The sequence below is a fragment of the Polyodon spathula genome, chromosome 27 (assembly GCF_017654505.1).
Source record: "Polyodon spathula isolate WHYD16114869_AA chromosome 27, ASM1765450v1, whole genome shotgun sequence".
Classification (NCBI taxonomy): Eukaryota; Metazoa; Chordata; class Actinopteri; order Acipenseriformes; family Polyodontidae; genus Polyodon; species Polyodon spathula.
Genome location: NC_054560.1, coordinates 1083253 through 1109232, shown reverse-complemented (window position 1 = coordinate 1109232; position 25980 = coordinate 1083253). Strand labels below are relative to the sequence as shown.

The following is a 25980-nucleotide window of genomic DNA, read 5'->3' as shown; positions in this document are numbered from 1 at the left end:
TGATCACTACTTCATCTCTTTTTCTCTGTCTCGCCCCTTGAAAACCCTCAAAAGGCCAGTGCACTGCCAGCTCTCTGCTTTCCTGTTTAACCATTCTCTGCTCCACCCTCTCCAATCTGGTTTTCGCTCTGCTCACTCCACTGAAACTGCTCTCCTGTCTTTCACTAACTCGCTAAACTCTGCCTGTGCTGCCTCTCGCTCCTCCGTCTTAATTCTCCTCGATCTCTTTGCTGCCTTTGACACTGTCGATCACTCTATTCTATTCTCTCTCGCTGACCTGGGAATCTCCAGCACTGCTCTAGCCTGGTTCTCCTCCTACCTCTCTGACCGCACCTACCAGGTAACCTTCCACACCTCACCCTCCACACCACACTTTCTCTCAACAGGAGTCCCCCATGGATCAGTCTTGGGTCCTCTCCTGTTCTCTCTCTACATCCACTTCCAGGCCCCCTCACTGCATCCTATGGTTTCGCATACCATTTCTATGCTGATGATGCTCAGAGTCTTTCCTCTCCCCCACCCCCCCCCCCCCCCCCCCCCACCCCCCCACGCAACAGAGTCGCCCCGAAGGATCATTCGCAGAGTGTCCTGCTGCCTGGGCTCGGCGCTCGTCTACATCCACGTCTCAGGCCCCCTGCACGGCATCCGATGTTTCCTCGCATACTCATTTCTATGCTGGATGATAGCTGGCCCCATCCCCACCTCTACCCCCCTCAGCCTCCCCTGCCTCCCCCCCCCCCCCCACCCCCCTCCCCTGAACCCATTCCTCTCCCTTATCTCTACCTGTCCTGAGATCTGCTTATCTCCCGAGTGGGTGCACTTTGTTCATCACCTCTATCTATTAAGGAGAAATCTGACCTCTCTAAATCTTCCCCTCTCATCTTTGTAAGGAGACAACCTTACAGATGGGTGTTAGAGAGGGAGGAGATCCCTCTGGATCTTTGGAACCTCTATTGGGACGTGGGACCGAGAGGAAAAAGAGGGTCGTGTAGGTGTGAGATGTACGTGGTCTACTGGGGTCGACCTAAGAAGGACTCGGTGTATTCTTCTTAGGTTTTTGGAAGGAGTGTTTGCTTCTTGTGAGGTACGTTGAGAACAGGTCCGTAGACCATGAGAGTGGTGTATCTTGATGACGTTGGAGGAGGAACCGACTCCGGTGTCACTTAGACGCAGACATTTGGACAGCCCCTGCAGGTCGGGAGGTCTTGTTTGTGACGCAGAGTCCCACCCAATAGACGGAGTGAAGGGGTACAAGATTAGGTGACGAGATGTGGTGAGGGTACCGAGGGTTAGTGACTAACTTATGGTCAAGTCCTGAGACTGAACATGAGTGGATGGCTACTGGGGGACTGGTCGACGTGGGTTGATGAGGTCCTGAGAGTAGAGAGGGATGTGGGGTTGGTTGGAGAGACGGAGGTGGACGTGATCCTATGTCTGGACTGTCATCGGAGTGAATGTGGGGGACTGGATGTTCTCGTGCGAGGAACGAGGTGGGAGCTGGGCGTTCCCACCTTTGCTGACCCTCATAGCTCGCAGTCCTGAAAGGACCTTCCTACGGAGTCTGTGGGACTGCCCTGGGCGCCTCCTCAAGACACACCTTTTCTGACAAGACCTGTAAAACTCAACTCTTCCCTTCTGGAGAAGACAGCACTCTGCCTTTAATACACTTTAACTTGCCCTTATCTGCTCCCTATTTCACTGTATTTAATCCTGCACTTAACCCAATCTGTAGTATCTTGTATTTAACCTGCTCTCCTATCTAACTCTGATGTAACTGTCAACAGTGTTATCTGCTCTTTAACTGCCCTGAAATCAAATCGTACTGTGTTTTGTATTTGCTCTTATTAGGACTGAAGTCATTGTACTTTGTATCTTGCTCTTAATTGTACTGTAATTCTTGATATGTATTTTTTTGCCCTGGGTAAGGGTGCCTGCTAAGAAATTAAATAATTAATTAATTAATTAATTAATTAATTAATTAATTAATAAATAAATAATAACAATAATAATAATAATAATAATAATCACCTGCTGTGAATACCAAGCCCACAGACCCCACACAGTATCAAGCTCAGAGATCAGAAATAGAACTTGTTAATAGGATCCTATCAGACAAGTATGTAATTATTCTAGAAATCTGTACCTCAATTCCATAGCCAGAAACTTCCTTCTAAAAGACCCCCACAGTGAAAGCACAGCAAAGTGGAATAAAGTACAGTTAAAGTATTGTAAAGAACAGGGAGGTATGGTAAAGCATATTAATAAATATGGCAAACCAGGATAAACTGTGTTAAATGAATAGTATGGAAAAGCATGATAAAACTGCAAAAATACTGGTAAACTTTTATAAGGCTTGTGTCTCCCAGCGGGACAAATTGTAATGACCTGTCTTCTAATTCAACTAATGAGCCACCTCTCTAGTCAAGAGGTCCTATGATAATGTCAGTATTTTTAACTCATCAGCTGCTAGGCAGAGATCCATTACAAAATACACTAAGAAATTATGACTGATATAAGATCACTTAATTCAGATAATATTACTTATCCATATTTTACATAAAAAATACATTATTTTCGGAATACCTTTTTTTCACACACTATTTTTATTGAACCTATATAATGTGTAGGTTCTGTTAACTACATGATGTGCAGTTTCAAAAGTGAACGTGTATTTTTATTTTTAAACTTCTTGTCTGGTACTATTGGTTAAAGGACATTCTCAGTTTCATGACTTATTCTCAGGAAGTTTATTACACTTCCTATTGTAGGTCATTTCAGCTTCCGGGTCAAAACAGAACCAATTGAAGGGGTGGGGACCATTTCACCTTCCAGGTGTAGTACTACAGTAGATATGTTTTCACGATTTCCGTTACATGAGAGTAGATGTTAAACTTCATGCTGATTTGAACTCAACTCAGCCCAGCTTTCTTTCTATTGTACTTGAGATCCCCAGCCAGAATCTTTCCGTCTCAACCACAGCCAGTTGCTGCTCCTTTCTGCTGCTTCGATAAGTTCTTCACTGTGCGATGCAGCTCTTGGCCAATGAACCCGACATCTCTGAGAAACTGAGATGCAGAGTGTGCCACAAATCCTCAACAACCCACCTCCACTGGATAAACTTGGACGCTCCATCCTCGTTGTTCCGCTTCAGCAGCTAGTTGAGCATACCGAAGTTTCTTCCTCTCATACACCTCATCCACAGCATCTTCCCATGGCACTGTTAACTCTACCAAATGAACAAGGCATGCTGATCCAGACCACAAGACAATGTCTGGTCGAAGGTTAGTGGTGGCAATCTCAGATGGAAAAATAAGCCGTTGACCAACATCTGCCAGCTTCTTCCAGGATTTAGCAACTTCCAATTATCATGGGCAAGGCTTGGCTTTAACATCTTTTCTTGGTGGTTGCTCTCCTGAATTTATTGGCAACTTATTGTTCAGGTTATGCTTGTCTTCCAATGCTAAGGCCAAACATCGCAGCACCTGGTCATGGCACCAAGTAAACAGTCCGTGGCTAAGACCCACCTTACACCCTGTCAAAATGTGCCTTAATGTTGCAAGTGATGAAAACAAAGAACAAGAAGGATCCTCACCCACCCAGAGGTTTAGGTTCTGTGGTGATGGGAGTACATCATATGTTGATCTGTTGAGGAAACTGATCCTGCTCTGTTCCATTGTCCATAGGTCTTGCCAGCCGATCTTGCGTTGTTCCACACTTTCCCATCTCATCCATTCTCCCTGCTTGGCCTGGGAAACAGCCTTTACACACCTGATCCTCTCCTCCTGCTTTTGCTTCCTCCATTGAGCTGGGGTTGCCTTGTGCCATGTAGGAGGAGCTGAACTGAGAAAAAAGAATACATATTTACTATCTTTCAAAACTCTTTCAGAACTGCACATTTTAAATCTACTGTGCATAAGAATGCAAGTGCACAAACTGTAAGATTTGAGACATTATTATTTTGTCAGCTACAATCCCTTTATAGGCTTTATTTTGTGCATTTTAACCCTACTCCTCTATGGGCTTTGTTGTTACCTGACAAGTGTAGATTTCATTCCGCACATCTAAGCTCCTTGGAGGCCTAAGTCAGCTTGTCCATGATCTCCTGGTGGCATTAGCCCTCTAATCCCGGATTGAGTGATCCCATTTTAGAATGGTTTATACAAATTGGCTTCCACCCAGCTTCCTGAAAGCTTGGATTTATCAGGGATAACTTACTTTGGCAGACACAACCAAGATAGCAGATGCACAGAGAAGTCATCCTCAGGGTCCCAGAGGAACGCCGTGATGGAATGTATGAAAAGCTCCCTTCAGACTCTGCTGGCGGTGGACTCAGGCAGTCTGAAGGCTTGGCTAAAGGATTTCTGCAAGCGCAACGGCCTGTTAACACTCTCTGTGCTTTCAGTGGTGGTGGGATGCATGCTGGGATTCTTGTTGAGGGACATTAACTTTTCAGACCAGGTAGGAGAAACATCTGACTCTGCAATTTACAAGGGACAATTAGGGTGTCAGTGATTTCACGCTGCTCATAATTACAAATATAAAGGTTTAGTTAACTAATGTCATTTCCAGTGTTCTAGAACAGCCTGTAAAGCACATAAGAAACACTTCAGCTTTGCTGTGCTCCATGTTGTCTGGATCAGAGAGTTCTATTTTTAATCAACTGGCCAGAATATTTCTCAGCATTTACTGGACAGCCAGGTGAAATCGAATTCACTCATTTCAATTATAGCGGGGGTTTTCAACCTCTTTTTGACATGGTATCCCTTCTGTCAGGAGGGTTCAGGTAAAGTACCCTTTACAATTTTTACCCACTGAACGGTACCAGAGTTTCAATAAAAGGCAGAATAATCTGGTTAACACATTTTTTTCCCCCTTGTTTATTTAATATATAATGTTTCACAGTCTGGGACTGACAAATTGCTTTGACAAAAAAACAACTAGTAGACTTCATTCTTAAAACTTAATTACATGTCTTTGAATGCAAATAATTAAAAGGCAGTATTTAGAAATCTTTGGAAACACAAGTATTCGCTTTCTATTGGTCAAAGTCATTATAAATAATACAAAATAGTCTGCACTGTAAATGTTTATCACATTACAAAAACGTTAACCTCAAAATAAAACTAGAATTACTAAAATGATCCAAAAGGACTCTGTATAACTTTCTGTCGCTTTGCACTTTGTGGCTTGTGTGTTTTCCTTCATTTTTCTTTTGCAAGTAAGAAATGTATCAAACACCTAACACATATTCAACTAGCCGCTGTTGATGTTAAGAAAATGCAGCCACGGTAATAAACAAAACCTGTCAAATATGAATATTGTGATGACTGTTTATGTTTACCAGAGTATTTATACTTCTAAAATGCAAAAACAATGTGCTTCACTGATACAACAAGTTGAAAACAGCAAAGACCATGAATAGCACAAAGCGCTCTCCAGGAACAATCGCCAGATGCCTGCTTCACCTGTATATCCACTTAGAGCTGCTTAACAAAGACTAAATAAGCATAATAATAATCATGGTTTAGAGAATATATAACACCGTTAAAAAAAATCGAGATCATTATTTTCTCTTACTTTCATTTTATTTGTGCATTTCTGAGTCATTCTGTAGGTCCCTATGACCCTTAATAGAGCCCCCAGGTGTACGCGTACCCCTGGTTGAAAAACCCTGAATCAGTGCACAGTCACTGTTGCAGGATGGAGCATGCACTGATACACTGTGAAGTTATAGAAGAAAAACATCTTTCTCCTGGTGAATGTTACTGAGTAAAACTTGAAAAAAACAATTCCTAGATGATTGCCCACTGACATGTGTACAAAAAATATCAAAACAATATGTTGCAAAAACAATGCTTTTAAAATATGTAGTGACAAACAGTTACAAACCAATAGGTTACGATAGGTTCAAGAAACGGGCTTGTAACCAGCAGGTCCCCGGTTCAAATCTCAGCTCAGCCACTGACTCATTGTGTCACCCAGAGCAAGTCACTTAACCTCCTTGTGCTCTGTCTTTCGGGTGAGTCATTGTTGTAAGTGACTCTGCAGCTGATGCATAGTTCACACACCCTAGTCTCGTATCTTGTAAAGCACTTTGAGATGGAGAACCACAGGGGGCAATGGATCATCTCTGCTGTGGCAAAGAACATAAGAACATAAGAAAGTTTACAAATGAGAGGAGGCCATTTGGCCTATCTTGCTCGTTTGGTTGTTAGTAGCTTATTGATCCCAAAATCTCATCAAACAGCTTCTTGAAAGACCCCAGGGTATCAGCTTCAACAACATTACTGGGGAGTTGGTTCCAGACTCTCACAATTCTCTTTTCTGAATGCCCCTTTGTCTAATCTCCATTTGTGACCCCTGGTACTTGTTTCTTTTTTTAGATTGAAAAAGTGCCTTGGGTCGACATTGTCAATACCTTTTAGAATTTTGAATGCTTGAATCAGATCGCTGAGTCTTCTTTGTTCAAGACTGAATAGATACCCGGAATAATTCTGGTTGCTCTTCTTTGCACTCTTTTAAAGCAGCAATATCCTTTTTGTAGCGAGGTGACCAGAACTGAACACAACATTCAAGATGAGGTCTTACTAACACTCATTATATATCCGAGCATCTTGTTGGCCTTTTTTATAGCTTCCCCACATTGTCTAGATGAAGACATTTCTGAGTCAACATAAATGTTTTTCATAGATTTTCATGGAGATTGACCTAGGGTTCCCCAAAGCGTTCCAAATGTGCTGCATGACTTGAGGGAGCAGTCGCCATTCTGACGGGTGAGGACCCTCCTTCAAGAGGAGGTCCGCTGCCCAATTCACCACTCCCGGGAGATGTACAACCCGGAGGGACAGGAGGTGCCTCTGTAACCAGATCAGTAGCCAAAAGGCTATATGGTGTAACCCCAGGGACCGTAGTCCTCCCTGGTGGTTCACGGATGCAACCACTGACATATTGTCCATGCGGACAAGGACATGTTTGTTGCAAAGCACAGGGAGAAAATGTTTGAGCGTGAGGTTGACTACGAATAGCAGCTACTCTCTCGTCCAACAGGTAGGCTCACATTGCAAGGGAATCCAGCCGGAGACCCAAATAAACCGTACTCTGCACCGGTGTTAATTGGCTTTTTGCAAAGTTGAACTCAGTTTCGACAGATGCCCTATCACAATCGCTGTGTGGACCACTGCTCCTTCCTGGGACTGGGAACAAATCAGCCAGTCATCCAGGTAATTCATCACTTGTGCTAGGGGCTAAGGAGAGGCCAAATGGCAGCACAGAGAACTGGAAGATGCTCCCCTGAAAGGCTAAGCAGAGATATTTCCTGTGAGCTGGACTGGAATTTCCTCTCCCTCAAGAATCCGTTGAGGTGTCTCAGGTCTAGGATGGGGCGAAGGCCGGCGTCCTTTTTTGGCACCAAGAAATACCTTGAGTAGAACCCTTCTCTTTGAGAGGTGTGTTCTACAAGATGGGTAGCTTATTTTTGTAGTAGTGTTTCTACCTCTTGTTTGAGTGTCAAGACCTGGAGAGGGTCATTTATGGATGTGACAGTGATCCCTCGAAAGGGAGGAGGTCCCGAGTGGAATTGCATTGCATAACTTGTGTGTATGGTGGAGAGCACCCAGGAGTCTGAGATGCAACTGCACCAGTATTGTAGATAGTGTTGTGTGAATGGGTGGGTCGGAGGCCACAAGCCTTCAGGGCCCCTACTGGGGCTGGGGCAGAGGATGCCTTGGAACCTGCCTGGAGTTGTTCCACTGGAACTGCCTTCTTGGGGGCTGGTGCGCTGGGGCCCCATGTCTGGAAATCCTTTGTATTTGTTGCTGCCTCCTTGCTGCGGAGGCCTGGAGGAAGTGCCTCAGGTTGCTCTGTAGTGCCTAGGGATCGGGATAGTCCGAGTTACCGTGGTAACTGCCGGACGCCAACGCCTCACCCTTGCCTGTGCTGAGGCATGGGAGGGGAGCATCACAGCTACCTGCCGGGATGCCTCTCGATCTCTGTGAAAATGTTGTAAGATCTCCTCTACCGATGGTCCAAAGGTGTGACCAGGGGAGATAGGTGCATCTAATAATGTGGACTTGTCTGCATCTGGGACCCTTGCTTGGGACAGCCAGAGCTGTCTTCACACCACCACCAAGCCTGTCTGCCTAGGGCTTGCCCTTGGAAGCCCGAGATAGCTTAACTTTGAAGCTAGCGGCTAGGGGAAGGTTACAGAGCACAGCATACCATCAAGGTAGGCCGTTAAGAGGCCTGGTGTGTTTCCTAGACTCTCTACTTGCGCTTCAGCCACATAAGCCTTCTTAAGGTGGGCTTCTGTGATCCTGCATTGGCCGTTAGGGCATACAGGATCTTTAGACAGGCCTTCTACTAGGGAACTCGCACCAAGGCTGCTATGGTGGAGTCTACCAGTGACAGCGAGTGGAAGCGACAGCGAGTGGGAGAGGTACAGGCGTGGAAAAGTACAGAGCAGTTTCGAAGCAGAAAGGAGAAATTGCATCTTGAATTGCTTTAATCAGAAAACAGAGGACATTGGGGAAACACAGCAGCAGCTCAAAGTCAAACAGCCGCGTGTGTTTTTCTGATAACAAACAAGCTGAAACTCGGAGCAGCTGATTCAAATTCAGCGCCGTTTTGAGACACGGGCGAGGGGAGGAGCCAACAGCACAGCAGAACAACGCAATTAAACGAGGCAGTCTTCCCAGCGACAGCGAGTGGAAGAAGTACAGGCGTGGAAAAGTACAGAGCAGTTTCGAAGCAGTTTGAAAGCAGGTTGACGGCTGCAGAAGAAACTAAATTTCAAAAAAAAAAACCTCAACATGGTCTTCAAGCCAGTAATCTGTGACACCTGCTTGATGTGGGAAATCCGAGAAAACCCAGCGGAGCTAAACCAAGTGTGCGTAAAGTGCCGCGCGATCCAGGATTTGCATAAACTAGTAAGTATGCTAGAAATGGAGCTGGAAGAAGTGAGACAGCAACAGGATCTTGAGGAACTGGCACACCCACAATTCATGGAAGTCTGCATCACCCCTAACAGACTGAAAGCCACCAGGGAGATAGAAGGTCAGAACAGCTGGGTTCAGGTAGGCAGAAGCAGGGAAAAAAATGAAACTTCGTCAAACACCACCACCAGAAATCAAAACAACCAACAGATTTGAGTCACTTCAGAATTTTGATGAGCAGAACCAACAACAAGAGAATGAAAGGAACAACATCCAGGACCCTATTGACAGTGGTGACCAGACAGCAAAAAGAAGGGAGGTCATGATTGTTGGGGACTCCATATTGAGAAACACAGCAAGTTCAGTTCGCAGTTTGGACCCCCTTACTACAACAGTGTGCTGCCTTCCGGGAGCCTCGGTCAAGCACATCACTGAGAACGTGGACAGGCTCCTAGAACGAACAGGAGACGACCCGGTAGTAGTCGTCCACATCGGTACAAACAACATTGGAAGAGACAGACCAAAATCCCTGCAAAACAAATTCAGAGAGCTAGGAAGGAAATTAAAAGAGAAAACCAAAACTGTGGTATTTTCTGGTATACTACCCGCACCTTGCAAAGGACCATATGGACAGCTGGAAATAATTAATCAAAACGAATGGCTGAAGACGTGGTGCACACGGGAAGGCTTCACCTATCTTGATCATTGGACCACATTCTACAACGAGGACTATCTGTATAGACGGGATGGACTGCATTTAAATAACAAGGGAACTAGTCTACTCGGAGAAAAGATCCTCGAGCAGGTTCGGAAGCATTTAAACTAGAAAGGAAGGGGGGAGAAATCAACAAAAAAACAGAAGGGAGACCGCATCAAAACAAGAACAACAACTCAGGTAAGACAACCATTAAATGTATTTATCTAAATGCTAGAAGTATCAGAAACAAAATTCTAGAACTTGAAGCTACTGCACTAACAGGTAACTATGATGTGATAGGTGTTACAGAAACTTGTTTATCTGAGAGTGATGGGGACGAATATAATATTTGTGGGTATACACTGTATAGGAAAGACAGGCAGGACAGAAGAGGAGGAGGGGTAGCGCTATACATAAGAAACAGTCTTGAAGCCCAGGTGTTAAACCTGGACAAAGAAAATAAAACCGAATCAATATGGGTCAGAATAACAGACAAAAATTCAAAAGGCATAATAATAGGAGCATGCTATAGACCGCCAGATTCAGACGGTGAGCACAATAATCTGTTATACAATGACATTAGAAATGTGTGTAGCAAAGGAGAAGCCATACTAATGGGGGATTTCAACTTCCCCCAAATAAAATGGGAAAACCCGGTGGGTAGCGCGAAGGATGAAATAGAAATGGTGGAAATGACAAATGACTGCTTCCTAACACAATTTGTCAAGGCACCCACTAGAGGGGAGGCATGCCTTGATTTAGTCTTTTCAAATAACGAAGACAGAATAACTAAAACAGAGGTCAGAGAACCACTGGCAAACTCAGACCACAACATGGTCTCATTTGAAGTGTTTTTTAAATCCCCAAAAGTAAAGACTAAAGCTAAGGTTTACAATTTTAGAAAAGCAAACTATGAAGGTATGAAACAGAGACTAACAGAAGTAGATTGGAGTAAAATAGAGAAAACACCCACAGAAGAAGGATGGTTGTTCTTCAAAAATGTAGTACTAGAGGCGCAAAACAATTATATCCCTAAAGTAGACAAATCTAAATGTAAAACTAAATTGCCAAAATGGTTTAATAGATCAATTAAAAAAAATATTCAGCGAAAAAAGACACTTTACAGAGCATTAAAAAAGGACCAAAAAGAAAGTACACAGAAAGAGTACACAGAACTGCAAACGCAAGTCAAAAAGGAAGTTAGAAAGGCCAAGAGAGAAATAGAAATGAACATTGCTAAGGGAGCTAAAACCAATTCCAAAATGTTTTTCCAATATTACAACAGCAAGAGAACATTCAAAGAGGAGATTAAATGTTTAAGAGATACAAATGGCAAAATCGTAGAGGAAGAAAAAAAAATAGCAAATATGTTAAATGATTACTTTTCACAAGTTTTTACAAAGGAAGATACTGACAACATGCCCCACATGTCATCCAGTTCCTATCCAGTTTTAAATAACTTTAGCATAACTGAGGCAGAAGTGTTAAAGGGACTAGGAGCTCTTAAAATAAACAAATCCCCTGGGCCGGATGAGATCCTCCCAGTAGTACTCAAAGAAATGAAAGAAGTAATTTACAAACCGCTAACCAAGATCATGCAGCAGTCTCTTGACACAGGGGTGGTACCGACAGACTGGAAAATTGCAAACGTAATACCGATCCACAAAAAGGGAAACAAAACTGAACCAGGTAACTACAGACCAGTAAGCCTGACTTCTATTATATGCAAACTTATGGAAACTATAATAAGATCCAAAATGGAAAATTACCTATATGGTAACAGGGTACTGGGAGACAGTCAACATGGTTTTAGGAAAGGGAGATCGTGCCTAACTAACTTGCTTGATTTTTTTGAGGATGCAACATCCATAATGGATAATTGCAAAGCATATGACATGGTTTATTTAGATTTCCAGAAAGCTTTTGACAAAGTCCCGCACAAAAGATTAATTCTCAAACTGAACGCAGTTGGGATTCAAGGAAACGCATGTACATGGATTAGGGAGTGGTTAACATGTAGAAAACAGAAAGTACTGATTAGAGGAAAAACCTCAGAATGGAGTGTGGTAACCAGCGGTGTACCACAGGGATCAGTATTAGGTCCTCTGCTATTCCTAATCTACATTAATGATTTAGATTCTGGTATAGTAAGCAAACTTGTTAAATTTGCAGACGACACAAAAGTAGGAGGAGTGGCAAACACTGTTGCAGCAGCAAAGGTCATTCAAAATGATCTAGACAAGATTCAGAACTGGGCAGACACATGGCAAATGACATTTAATAGAGAAAAGTGTAAGGTACTGCACGCAGGAAATAAAAATGTACATTATAAATATCATATGGGAGATATTGAAATTGGAGAAGGAATCTATGAAAAAGACCTAGGAGTTTTTGTTGACTCAGAAATGTCTTCATCTAGGCAATGTGGGGAAGCTATAAAAAAGGCTAACAAGATGTTCGGATACATTGTGAAAAGTGTTGAATTTAAATCAAGGGAAGTAATGTTAAAACTGTACAATGCACTTGTAAGACCTCATCTTGAATATTGTGTGCAGTTCTGGTCACCTCGCTATAAAAAAGATATTGCTGCTCTAGAAAGAGTGCAAAGAAGAGCGACCAGAATTATTCCGGGCTTAAAAGGCATGTCATATGCAGACAGGCTAAAAGAATTGAATCTGTTCAGTCTTGAACAAAGAAGACTACGTGGCGACCTAATTCAAGCATTCAAAATTCTAAAAGGTATTGACAGTGTCGACCCAAGGGACTTTTTCAGCCTGAAAAAAGAAACAAGGACCAGGGGTCACAAATGGAGTTTAGAAAAAGGGGCATTCAGAACAGAAAATAGGAGACACTTTTTTACACAGAGAATTGTGAGGGTCTGGAATCAACTCCCCAGTAATGTTGTTGAAGCTGACACCCTGAGATCCTTCAAGAAGCTGCTTGATGAGATTTTGGGATCAATAAGCTACTAACAACCAAACGAGCAAGATGGGCCGAATGGCCTCCTCTCGTTTGTAAACTTTCTTATGTTCTTATGTTCTTATGAACTGTGCCAGACCTACCACCTCCGTGCCTTCCATTGAGGTGAGTGTGGCTGCACTCTTGGACAAGCTAGGCTCTGAGTATTTGACCTTGAAAACACATCTGTTCTTCTTTTTTTTTTTTTTTACACACCAACACGTCGCTTTATGGGTGAGTGGTGATGTGCGCGATCTGCTCAACACTAAGGCCAAGGCCTAATGGAGGAAGCGTGTGGTTATTTATTTATTTTTAAAACTGCAATGCAGTAGAAAGAGACACTCGACAGCAAGCTGGAGTGTTGACCCTTTTTTTTTTTTTTTAACTGTAACAGTAAAAACAATAGCAAATCGGTGGCCTGTAGGGGCGCTAGGCCACACACACCGAGTGGGCATACTGAGGCCGCCCAAAGCCCTTGAGTCAACAGCGGTAGCAGAGCAAGGCTGGACTACCTGGAGGGTTGTGTTTCCCTTCTCTCCTGTTTTTTTTGTTTTACAGCTGCAAAGAGCAGAGGAAAATACTGAAAGGAACGTGCAGCAAGCTGCAGAGGTTAGAAAGCAGGCTATAATTGCAAGTCTGATGAAGAAAGATTATTGTTTTGTCTTTTTAAATGAAACACACGGTTGTGTAATTAGCTCAGCCTTCAGTTGCCGAGTTTCTGATTCCTGGGAAGTGGTGAGCCTCCTTCCAGCAATTAATTGCAAGGGAACTCACAAAAACTCGAAGAAGGAGCTCTAAAGAGCCAATCACAACTAGGAAAAAGGTTTAGAGTAATGCTTACCACCTTACCTGCCTGTCCTTGAAAGGCAAAAGAGGTGGAGATCTCCGCACACTGACTATTTATTATTTCGAGAGGCAGGACCGAGGACGTCACTCCACGGAAGCCTGTCAGCAGCTTTGATATAAAATGCTCAGCGAATACCTGACAAGCAGACATATCCCAAAGGTCACCTTTGAATTGAAAGGGAACTGTATGTACACAAATAGAGCACCCATCAGTAGCAAATACAGGATTTGTTGACATATTTTTGAAGTGGAAACTGGTTGACTAGTCTCTTTGTTTTTTAATAGTTTTTCTGTTATGTTTGTTAATCAACCTTTGGTTGCAATTCTTTATAACAGTTCAGTTGCAGACTGCAGGTTTATCAACCAGGCTAAGTGTGGCTTTGGATAAGATTTCTATAATCCCAGCCATAGACAAAACATCGGGCCACTGAAAGCTTTTCCTGTGTTGTTGTGACAAGAATGTCCCACACAAAAGGCTTTAGAGTTAAAAATAGAAATTATAATCTGTCAGACACCCAAATAATTGAGACCAAATAAAAAGATTTACACAAGCGGAGTGTCACAGTTACACACAGTTTAAAAGGTGATTTAATGGGCTATATTTTCAAAGTGTTTGCTGCAGTCTTAATTAACTCCTATTTTTTAAGTGGTGAAGCTCGGCCAATCAGCATGCAGTGATGGTATTGATGTTATAGAATTATAGATTGATTGAATCGGGCATGACAGCTTTTGCCCAAATTGCTTCTAAAATGTGTTTGTTTTGTTTTTTCTTGCAGGCCAAAATCTATTTCTACTTTCCTGGGGAGCTTCTTGTGAGGATGCTGAAAATGTTGATACTGCCTCTCATCACATCAAGGTAAGGAAGGTACTGCTTGTCTTCGTATTCCTAATATACACAACTCCCCAACAAGAAATGAATACATCCAGAAGGCTGGGTACGGGCTTCACGGCCCCTTGCAAGCTCACCAAGTACCTTGATTTAATTGTTCCGTCTTCAAATGTATTGAACAATCAATCCCACAAGTGCGGGGCCACACGAATATTAAACATGTTGTACCAATGCAGAAGATTTCTTTGAACTCAGAAAGTGACCCTAAAGTTGAAGAACACTGAATGTTGGGTAAAATGTATTTCAAACACAATCAAATATTTCTTTCTGCACCGTTTTCTGACTGATTTTGAGAGATAGATTGTGTTTTGATTATTACAATGATTATTGTCCAACTTCCATTACTTCACATTATGGGTGACTGGATCCAGAAATTTGTCAAATAGAATAACTTTTATTCTTCAATTCACGGGGCAAGAGCTGGGGGTGTAAGGATAGGGCAGCAGAAGGGAGCGGTAAGTAGGACAGAGTGCTGGCTAGAAAGGACCGGACCCAGGATAGAAGAGCGGGCAAGGCCCACTCTAGCAGCAGACCAGTGAAGCTGGACATGGAAGCTAGGATAGCAGGCGGTCACTGACTGAGGGAGGCGATGCCAACACATCCCAGGGGCAGAGGACCCAGCAACCGAAACAGGATACAAAGATGGTCACTGACTGAGGCCAGCGATGCCAACACAACCCAGAGGCAAAGGACCCCGTAACCGAAAACAAATATGAGGGTTATCACTCGGGGAGCTGCCCCGTGGGAGGAAGACTGTCCCGGAAGACTGGGACACTAAAGTAGATAGAGAGGGAGAGGTACCCAGCGTCTGAGATATGGCTGATATGGATAGACTGGAGAGTGCGGTGGTCTGCTGGAGAGAAGAGGGATCTGCTGAATGCAGCAGATATTGGTATTTCAGATTTAGATGGAGCCAGAGATGGGGCTGCTTTTGATAGAGATGAAGAATGCAGAGATCTGAGACCGCTGCAGAACCCAAGAGGATGAAGAATGTGTTACTCCGAGGTGTCAGCAAAACCTATTGATTGGTCGGGAGCAGTTTATGAGATTATTGTCTATTGGGGGTAGGAGGACATTGACTGGAACGTTAATAATCATAGGACATGGTTCCATGACTGACTGGCGGCTCGCGTTGATGAAATGAAGACTTTGAAGGTTGAATAAGGTGCCTTGATGAAGCTGGTCGGATATGAGGAGCAGCTCCAGATGAGGAAACACGAATAAGTCGCAGGAATGGATGCCTGATGCAGGGAAGCTGGACGTTACTGTGATGGTAGATACTGATCATCTCAAAAGCAGCCGAGTAAGGTTGCTTCATGACCAGGTCCTTGAAGAGGGGAAGAGTTGAAATTGGAGAATGTCAGTTGCTACAAAAGGTTGAGGAGGACTCCTGAGAACCCCTCGGAGTGACAGCAAACTGCAGGAATGTATAGAAAAACTGGAACGTGCGAGCTTCACAGTGATAGCAAACCAGCGTAAAGACTGTATAGAATATGTGGTGTTATACTGCCGTCTAGCGGTTATGATTGGAATTAACCATTGGCTTGAGTGAAGCCGGGTAGAATATATTTGGTTATTGTGATTAAAATCCTTGTCAGTGTAGAACAACAATTGCGTATTCTTTTAGATTTGAATATCTTCGTTACATGTTTTAGGCCAGTTAGACATGTATATAAATACATTAACACAGTATTTAGATGTCACAATTTGGCGAGTTGAACGAGCGCTCGCAGATTGTGAAAGCACAGCAGCAAGCCAGAAGATTGCAGTACTGAGGCACGGAGCTCGCAGTGCCGGATGAAGCTGTCTGGTCACCATGGCGACTTACCGCTCCCGCAGTCACTCAATGAGGGCATTTTCCTGGTAACCATGGACTGCCAGGCACCGGTGGAGAAGTTGCACAACAGCAGTGTTGTTGGAGCATGTTGTGACCAGTCGAAAGCACAAGCCGCCACAGGTTGAAACTGAGTATGAAATGGACTGAATAGGTCTTTATAACGTTGAAAGTAGCTAATGGAAATCCAGGGCAGGATCTTCTAAAGGAACGGTAAATTGTGCTGGCGCTGGAAGTGGGGGAGGGCCGCTTGATTGCAAGCGAAGAGTAAAGGAAGATTCAGCTGACAGAGCTTTGTGGTGGATTAAAATAGAGGAGCTATGGCAAAGCAAACACTGACAATGGGAGTGTCGATGTCCTGTTGAAGGAGCATTGGAGGTTTTAGTGGAGGGCAAGTCTGTCTAATAAAGACGTAGATGAGTTGAGTAATGAAGCTACGGTTTGGACGGTGCTGTTGCTGGGCTGGAGGCTGGAAACTGCAGTAAAGACTAACGCTGGAGCTCCTGCAGCCAAATAGAGAAGCTGAATGATGAGAAGAAGCACTGGAGCAGGTTCTGAAAATATTTGATAATATCTTGGGAGCGCTGTGCAGAGAATTGACCTCCAGTGAAAGGCAATGAGTGTAGATTAGCGGTGAAGCACGAAAAGACTGCGTCTGAGCGTTTGCTACAAAAACGAAACGCTAGACAGCGAAGGTGCAAGTGATCAGGGCTTAAATAGAAAATAGGTACATATTGACAGGAAATTGGAAGCCCCCTGCTGCACGCCCCCTGAACTACGCGGGCTAACATTTATATAAGAAAAATAAGTATATCTGAACACCCTTGTTTGTCTAAAAACACAAACCTGACCCGCCAATTACTTTCCACTGATAACCAATTTGCATAAAATAAATAAAATAATGGTCACTTCTTATGTAAATTGATCCCTTGGAGTTCTTCGCTACAGCTTTCATGATCTCTTCCACACATTTGTAATTTATACATGGTTTCTGAAACGTGACTGCTATATTCTCCTTGTGTAAGTAGTGTAAATATAAAAACCTGAAAAAATGAATATTTAAAATAAATAATGTATATTAAGCATAGATTAGGAGGAGGGACAGTCCCTACCTCAGTGTTATTACTGAATAAAATCCCAGATTTCCAGCCAGCCTCTTGTATATTAGCATCAACCTCCACCTTCTGCATAACTTTATTACAGGTATTCATTGTGTTTTCATTCTGTTCAATACATCACTATGGAAGGTTTGTCTTGGTCTCCTGGACATACAATGCGAAAGGACTGTGACTATTTTTCTCAAGCTTGATGTCTGGCCTCTCAGCAATGGACTCCAAGGTCTGTGGAAGGATGGGTCTGATCACAATCACCTACTACTTGTGGACCACCTTTATGGCCGTGATTGTGGGGGTAGTCCTTGTCTCGATCATCCACCCCGGGGCCGACGCTAAGACAGACGGGGAGCGAGTCAGTGGAGGGCCTGTCATGACCTCAGCGGATGCCTTACTGGATTTAATTAGGTAAGTCTTTATTAATTGGTTATTGTAAGTAGGGGTGTAGTGATACATGTGATGATACGTGTGCATGTGATGGGCCTGTGTGCATGTGATGGGCCTGTGTGCATGTGATGGACCTGTGTGCATGTGATGGGCCTGTGTGCATGTGATGGGCCTGTGTGCATAATAACATCAAATGATTATTCCATGATGGAACATTTTGTTAAAAGAAATATTAAAAGCAAATACGCAAACTCACTGATAAATGTTATATTAGTCTTTACACAAAACAACACCCAACACAGACACGGCCACTTCTCCTGAGAGTGTGTGCTCTGAGTGCAGGTGTGGTGCAAGGTAATCACAGTGACAGTTGTGAAGTGTAGTCCTGGCTCGATGCTGGCCTGTAATGACAGCTCCCGGATCATGTTAGCTGTATATCAGTGACAAACACGACAGTTAGCTTCCACAAAACAATCAAAACACTTAACGCTCACGATTGGTTATTACACAGACCATTTTCTTTTTGGTCAATCTCATAACCACATCAAAGGAACACATTATATCATCACATACCCAATTATACCCTTAGTCACGCCCCCCTGCAATAGCTAGTTCAGTCACATCTCCTACAATCCACGACTGACACATTGTGTACCGCTATAGGGCAGTGACATCGGGCATTGTGACTCTGCCCCCTTTCCTGGATGGCTGGCTTCTGACTGATCCTGGATTGAACTGCCAGACCAACTAGTACAAGGCACTCTGTTCCTCTTAAACAGCGCTGTCATAGATCGGGAGGGAGATTGTTGATATTTATAGATGTCTGTCACAGTCATCTATAAAATCATTCTACTTCTTAAAGGGCTAGGTAAATGATTGAACATTACACCTATTACAGCCTTACTCTACCTATAGCAAAGGCAACCATGAAGCCACAGTTTAAACAGTGTGGTATGCATACAGGTTTTTTTTTTAAAATCTTCAATAAAGTACAAAACCTCAACAAAGAAAGCAAAAAGCAAACCCTAAGCACAACAATGAAGGGGACCAGTGGAAATATTTCTAATGCTTACAGGGTAAGAAATGGATTTTAAAGCATTAGATTTACTGATGTATAAACTATGAGATTCAAATATGATTGCTGTGGCTTTACATTTAATTTCTGTGGCAATCATTGTAAATATATTTTGTATTTGTTTTAGGAATATGATTCCTTCTAATCTCATTGAAGCTACATTCCAACAGGTAAATTCAATCTTTCCACGCATCCAGTCTAATGCCTGTAGGGTTTTCTGATGCTGAACTGACCTGTACAGGAACTTTCTTACCTAGAAATAGGTCTTGAATGCAAGTGAATTCTTATTTATTCATCTGGTGCTATTAAAGGTAGCATGGCTGTACTATCTGTACCCTCTTAGCCTACTTTAATAAGGAACACTCTTGAACTATAGATGTGCTAATCTGATAAGATTGACCTACTTTAACCTTTTTAGCACATATAAAATCATGGCTCGCTCAAGTATCAAGCTTCAGATCTAAGGACCACATTTAATGAAAGAAACTAAGGACCACATTTAATGCCAAAGTGTTGGGTTGAAACGTGAAAATAACGTCTATAGTTAAAATGAAAAATGTTTTTAAAGAAGAGCTAACCAACCAGATCTGTTGCAGCCTCATCACTGGGTGCTTTCTTTGCATCTTTGTTTTTTATACTTCAGTTTGGAATATGCAAGTATATTAGGGAGATCGCTGCTGTCTGGTAACAAACCACTTCCTGTACTGAAGCTCCATTCCAATCCAAAGTGCTCTTCCTCTGGATGTGCACATATTCAGATTTTCCAAGTAATTCCCTTTAAGACCTTTTAAGTGGGCAGATATTAATTAAAACAGAAAGCAACCTGTGTAGGCGAGTCAAATCGGGGCGTGGGTTATCCGCTGACAGACAGGACAGACACTCCGAGGTTGCTGTTGACACGCCTCTCAGCCGCGCTGGTGGTTGGGGAGGTGGGGATGGTTGGGGATCGAGGTGGGGGTGGCTGGGGAGGTAGGTGGTGGTTGTTGGGGTGTGAGGTAGTGGTGGTTACAGAGTGAAGGTGGGGGTAGCTGGGAAGTGAGGTGGTCATTTTAAAGCACGACAGGACTGTGTTTGCGAGTTTATGTACCTAATAGGTTAATAGGAACTTGATTAGCTTGATTTACCAGTGAATACATGTGTTGTACTAGGAACTGCATTAATTATACTATAGATTTCCTGCCTGAGAACCTCATAAGCTTTATATTAATCAGAATCTCTCCCCTATTGTTTTGGAAACAATACAAACAATAATGTAAGGCAAGGGTGAAGCCAAAACATTTTCCAGACTTACTGGTCATGAGAAAGGGTTCTGACCCCTGTGTCTGTGCTTTCTCTCCCCTCGATTCTTTTTTCCCCATCATCAAGTAGCTCTTCATTTTAAAGTAGCTTTTGGAAAATGGCCCCCAGGGCTATGTCACCCTCAATTAAAGGAACACATTTTGTAATGGCAAAGTGCAACAACATGAGAAGATTTCACAAATTTTCTGAGCAATCTCCAGGATTAGGCAGCTCTTCAAGCAGACAGTCCAAAAGCTGTACAGTGTTAATATGTTTATACTGTAAGCCTACATTTGATCAAAACCATGTAAGGATTTAATTATAGTAAAAAAGAAAGGAGCCTTGAGTGTAGAGCAGGCGTCTCAAACCCTGGAGAGCTACGGGGAGTCCTGGTGTTCGTTTCAAACGAGCTCTCCGTTATTTCATTGCACCAATTATTGACTTATTAGTCAAGATTAACAGGTGTTCCAGATCTTTAACCACTGATGACGGGTCTATGACAATTTATCACCAACACATTTATCACGCACAGTTCATCACCAGTGATAATTCATCACGGAGGTACATTTTCATATTACAGCTGTTTAAATAAACGCTACAGGTGAAAATGACCAGTGCTGCGCTTGTAGGTAGTTCTAAATTTCGGTGCTTCTAGTGTTAAAATTAAGGTTTGAAAAGCAAACTTGTTATTTTTGTTTTGGTTTTTTGCTTGTTTGTTTGTTAATTGGGTGGTCACAAACTGTTAAAAGTTAGTACATTATGGGTTTTATTTATGTAATTTGTGAGTGAATATGTACTGGATCTGTTATTTCTGATTTATTATAGCGCTGTATTTTTTTTAACACAGCTTTTATGATATATTGTGACCTTAGTGAGTTATTGTGCATGATGAATTGTCCATGGTGTTTAATTGTTGGTGATGAAAAGTGTGTGACAAATTGACGGGATACCACTGAGGGTCTAGACACCTATAAAACCTGGTGGATAGGGGCTCTCCAGGACCAGGATTGGAGACCCCTGTGTATATGCTATATGTGGTCAGCATCCATCTCTTAATGTTTATTGGCTACAGGACCGCACATGTACTTTATAAACCAATACAGCAATAAGAAGCTTGCATTTTGCTCAAACACCTTACATAGGTGATATTGGTCGAAGCAAGGAAAACACACTTTAAATGTAATTTTATTTGCAATGCACAGGGCTGATCAACAGACTTCACTATATTTTGTAAAAAAGTATTAATCACTTTAATTTTGTAATTGGCATGGGAATGCTAAAATACTAAACTAGCCTTTGTTTAGAATAACCATAAATGTAATAAATATATGTAGAGGCTATTGAAATGGAAGTATTTCTTTGAAATACGCGATTGTAAATATACAAAATAAACAAAAAAGTAAAACAGAAGCTAGTTAGCAGCAGGGTTCCGGAAAATATAACACCATAAATCCTGTTGAAAGAGCTTTGAAACAGAGCTTAAGTTAAATGTGTAAAAAGTTAAAGAAAAATTACAGATACAAGTATGATAGTGAATCCAGTCCATTGTCTTATCATTCACTGGAACCGAGTTATGTGTAGCTGAGAAAAGCAACATTTCATGTCCCACAATTAAGACTTTTTTGTCAGTTTTAAGGCAGTATCCTGGTATTTAATGAAAGGCAGTATCTGAGTCTCTGCGTGTCCCTGGTATTTAATGAAACACATGAAAGGCAGTGTCTGAGTCTCTGCGTGTCCCTGGTATTTAATGAAACACATGAAAGGCAGTGTCTGAGTCTCTGCGCGTCCCTGGTATTTAATGAAACACATGAAAGGCAGTATCTGAGTCTCTGCGCATCCCTGGTATTTAATGAAACACATGAAAGGCAGTATCTGAGTCTCTGCGTGTCCCTGGTATTTAATGAAACACATGAAAGGCAGTGTCTGAGTCTCTGCGTGTCCCTGGTATTTAATGAAACACATGAAAGGCAGTGTCTGAGTCTCTGCGTGTCCCTGGTATTTAATGAAACACATGAAAGGCAGTGTCTGAGTCTCTGCGCGTCCCTGGTATTTAATGAAAAACATGAAAAGCAGTGTCTGAGTCTCTGCGTGTCCCTGGTATTTAATGAAACACATGAAAGGCAGTATCTGAGTCTCTGCGTGTCCCTGGTATTTAATGAAACACATGAAAGGCAGTGTCTGAGTCTCTGCGTGTCCCTGGTATTTAATGAAACACATGAAAGGCAGTGTCTGAGTCTCTGCGTGTCCCTGGTATTTAATGAAACACATGAAAGGCAGTGTCTGAGTCTCTGCGTGTCCCTGGTATTTAATGAAAAACATGAAAGGCAGTGTCTGAGTCTCTGCGTGTCCCTGGTATTTAATGAAACACATGAAAGGCAGTGTCTGAGTCTCTGCGTGTCCCTGGTATTTAATGAAACACATGAAAGGCAGTGTCTGAGTCTCTGCGTGTCCCTGGTATTTAATGAAAAACATGAAAGGCAGTGTCTGAGTCTCTGCGCGTCCCTGGTATTTAATGAAACACATGAAAGGCAGTATCTGAGTCTCTGCGTGTCCCTGGTATTTAATGAAACACATGAAAGGCAGTGTCTGAGTCTCTGCGTGTCCCTGGTATTTAATGAAACACATGAAAGGCAGTGTCTGAGTCTCTGCGCGTCCCTGGTATTTAATGAAATACATGAAAGGCAGTGTCTGAGTCTCTGCGCGTCCCTGGTATTTAATGAAACACATGAAAGGCAGTGTCTGAGTCTCTGCGTGTCCCTGGTATTTAATGAAACACATGAAAGGCAGTGTCTGAGTCTCTGCGTGTCCCTGGTATTTAATGAAAAACATGAAAGGCAGTGTCTGAGTCTCTGCGTGTCCCTGGTATTTAATGAAACACATGAAAGGCAGTATCTGAGTCTCTGCGTGTCCCTGGTATTTAATGAAACACATGAAAGGCAGTATCTGAGTCTCTGCGTGTCCCTGGTATTTAATGAAACACATGAAAGGCAGTGTCTGAGTCTCTGCGTGTCCCTGGTATTTAATGAAACACATGAAAGGCAGTGTCTGAGTCTCTGCGCGTCCCTGGTATTTAATGAAACACATGAAAGGCAGTATCTGAGTCTCTGCGTGTCCCTGGTATTTAATGAAACACATGAAAGGCAGTATCTGAGTCTCTGCGTGTCCCTGGTATTTAATGAAACACATGAAAGGCAGTGTCTGAGTCTCTGCGTGTCCCTGGTATTTAATGAAACACATGAAAGGCAGTGTCTGAGTCTCTGCGTGTCCCTGGTATTTAATGAAACACATGAAAGGCAGTATCTGAGTCTCTGCGCGTCCCTGGTATTTAATGAAACACATGAAAGGCAGTATCTGAGTCTCTGCGTGTCCCTGGTATTTAATGAAACACATGAAAGGCAGTATCTGAGTCTCTGCGTGTCCCTGGTATTTAATGAAACACATGAAAGGCAGTATCTGAGTCTCTGCGTGTCCCTGGTATTTAATGAAACACATGAAAGGCAGTGTCTGAGTCTCTGCGTGTCCCTGGTATTTAATGAAACACATGAAAGGCAGTATCTGAGTCTCTGCGTGTCCCTGGTATTTAATGAAACACATGAAAGGCAGTATCTGAGTCTCTGCGTGTCCCTGGTATTTAATGAAACACATGAAAGGCAGTGTCTGAGTCTCTGCGTGTCCCTGGTATTTAATGAAACACATGAAAGGCAGTATCTGAGTCTCTGCGTGTCCCTGGTATTTAATGAAACACATGAAAGGCAGTGTCTGAGTCTCTGCGTGTCCCTGGTATTTAATGAAACACATGAAAGGCAGTGTCTGAGTCTCTGCGTGTCCCTGGTATTTAATGAAACACATGAAAGGCAGTATCTGAGTCTCTGCGTGTCCCTGGTATTTAATGAAACACATGAAAGGCAGTATCTGAGTCTCTGCGTGTCCCTGGTATTTAATGAAAAACATGAAAGGCAGTGTCTGAGTCTCTGCGTGTCCCTGGTATTTAATGAAACACATGAAAGGCAGTATCTGAGTCTCTGCGTGTCCCTGGTATTTAATTACATGAAAGGCAGTGTCTGAGTCTCTGCGTGTCCCTGGTATTTAATGAAAAACATGCAGTGTCTGAGTCTCTGCGTGTCCCTGGTATTTAATGAAAAACATGAAAGGCAGTGTCTGAGTCTCTGCGTGTCCCTGGTATTTAATGAAAAACATGAAAGGCAGTGTCTGAGTCTCTGCGTGTCCCTGGTATTTAATGAAACACATGAAAGGCAGTATCTGAGTCTCTGCGCGTCCCTGGTATTTATTAATGAAACACATGAAAAGCAGTAGTGAGCAAATGTCTCTCTGAACTCCCAGATTAATGATAGAGGATTGACAGGGATTAGGGGCAGATTAGACAATCCATTCTAATACAGCTACAATACATTACTTGTGTCAATAAGAGATTTGGGCTCCTACCAGTTAAAAAAGGTAGACATTATGTTTCAGTTCTGTAAAACAGTTACTATTTATTGGAAATAGGCTCTGCCACTTTCAAACTTGACCACACCCCATTGATGAAGTCTAGGCAGCAGGGTTAGTGTGAGAGCTAGTTCGTGTGTTAAACCTGTATGCTAATCCTTGTCTAGGACTGACAGGGCACTTTCACACCGAGTTCACTGGCAAGTGATTTGAATCATGGTTCACTGGCAAACAAACACATTTTTTTCAAGTTTGCTTCGGTTTGTTACCTTTTGATAATAAACAAAACAAAGTGGCAAACGTACCGAGTCCTCTTCCAAGTGAACCGAGAACACCATTTCAAGTGATGAGCATCCTGGTGCGATTACATGGTTCTCAGAGGCTTCACTTCCCACTTCCGAACTGAACCACACTTCAATCTGTATCAAAGGGTCAAACAAACTAGGTGTGGAAGTGCCCTAAGAAAACAAAGTGATTTGGATTCATACAACTGGGACTCTTACTTGAGTGTGAAAACAAACCTCACAAACTAATCAAAAAGATGGCATGCAAAGGAAACCACTGCATAAGAGGCCTGAGATCAATCTCACCACCCTACTGCACAGAACAGTGTTTTACTCTCCTTTTAAAGGATAATAGATTCCAGATTTTTTTTACTAGATAGAGTGTGTTTTACAGTAATAGAGTACAAATTATACTTTTTCTGCTCGTTCAAAATACAATTTTTGTTGAAAATTTGAAAGAATACTTGAGCTTGAAAGGCATCCCTGCACAAAAACGATATTCCAAATAAATTATACATTTGTATTAAACAGTAATACCTCGTGTGACCCTGTGATCACTTTTCCTGGTTCCAGTATCGGACACAGCTGATTCCAATCGTTCAGCCTGTGACATCTGTGAAAACCCCTGATTTTGTGTACCTCGTGCCTGACGAGAAAGACCCAACACTCAGCAAGCCTGTGTTCCTGGAGCTCACCCCAGCTCCCAACGTCATCTACAAGTCACTGCCGGGGAGCAGCAAGGAGATGAACGTGCTGGGGATTGTCTTCTTCTCTGCCACTATAGGTACTGCCAATTACAATCAGAAGAGGACCAGCCAGTGCAGAGCCAAACTGAGTACAGTCTAGCTGTTTCACAAATAGAGATAGATAGAGACAGCCTTACACTGTGTTTCCCATTGGAGCAGCTGTCTGCAGGAAGGGAACAATGTACAGTCTCTGTAGCAGTGGTGTTAATCCTCTACAAACACAGTTTCTGATAGGCTGTGACTGTTGCAAAGGTGTAATGATTAATTGTATATAGACTTCCTTTACATGATACATTGTATTGTAATAGAGGGCTCTATTGTTTGCATCATGATACAAGACCATAAGTACACCATAGCACACTGTAGTTCATTTTTATTTTTGTCTTTTTACAAAATGGTTGAGCATTAAATAACCATTTGATCTAAAAATGCATCATATAGCCCATTAAAGTTTAGAAACGAAATAATTAGCAGCCACACAATAAACAATGTGTGACA

The 25980-nt window shown here is 42.6% G+C and overlaps 1 protein-coding gene across 1 annotated transcript in view; it reads left to right on the top strand.

Annotated features, from left to right (window-relative positions):
* The first annotated feature begins 4284 nt into the window (after positions 1-4284).
* Positions 4285-25980, top strand: part of LOC121301548 (excitatory amino acid transporter 5-like) — a 40935-nt gene continuing 19239 nt past the window's right edge. The window contains exons 1-5 of the mRNA XM_041231036.1: positions 4285-4458; positions 14208-14287; positions 17459-17674; positions 18856-18898; positions 25310-25520. Coding sequence (XP_041086970.1) covers positions 4285-4458; positions 14208-14287; positions 17459-17674; positions 18856-18898; positions 25310-25520 — 724 coding nt within the window. The remainder of the gene's footprint in view (positions 4459-14207; positions 14288-17458; positions 17675-18855; positions 18899-25309; positions 25521-25980) is intronic.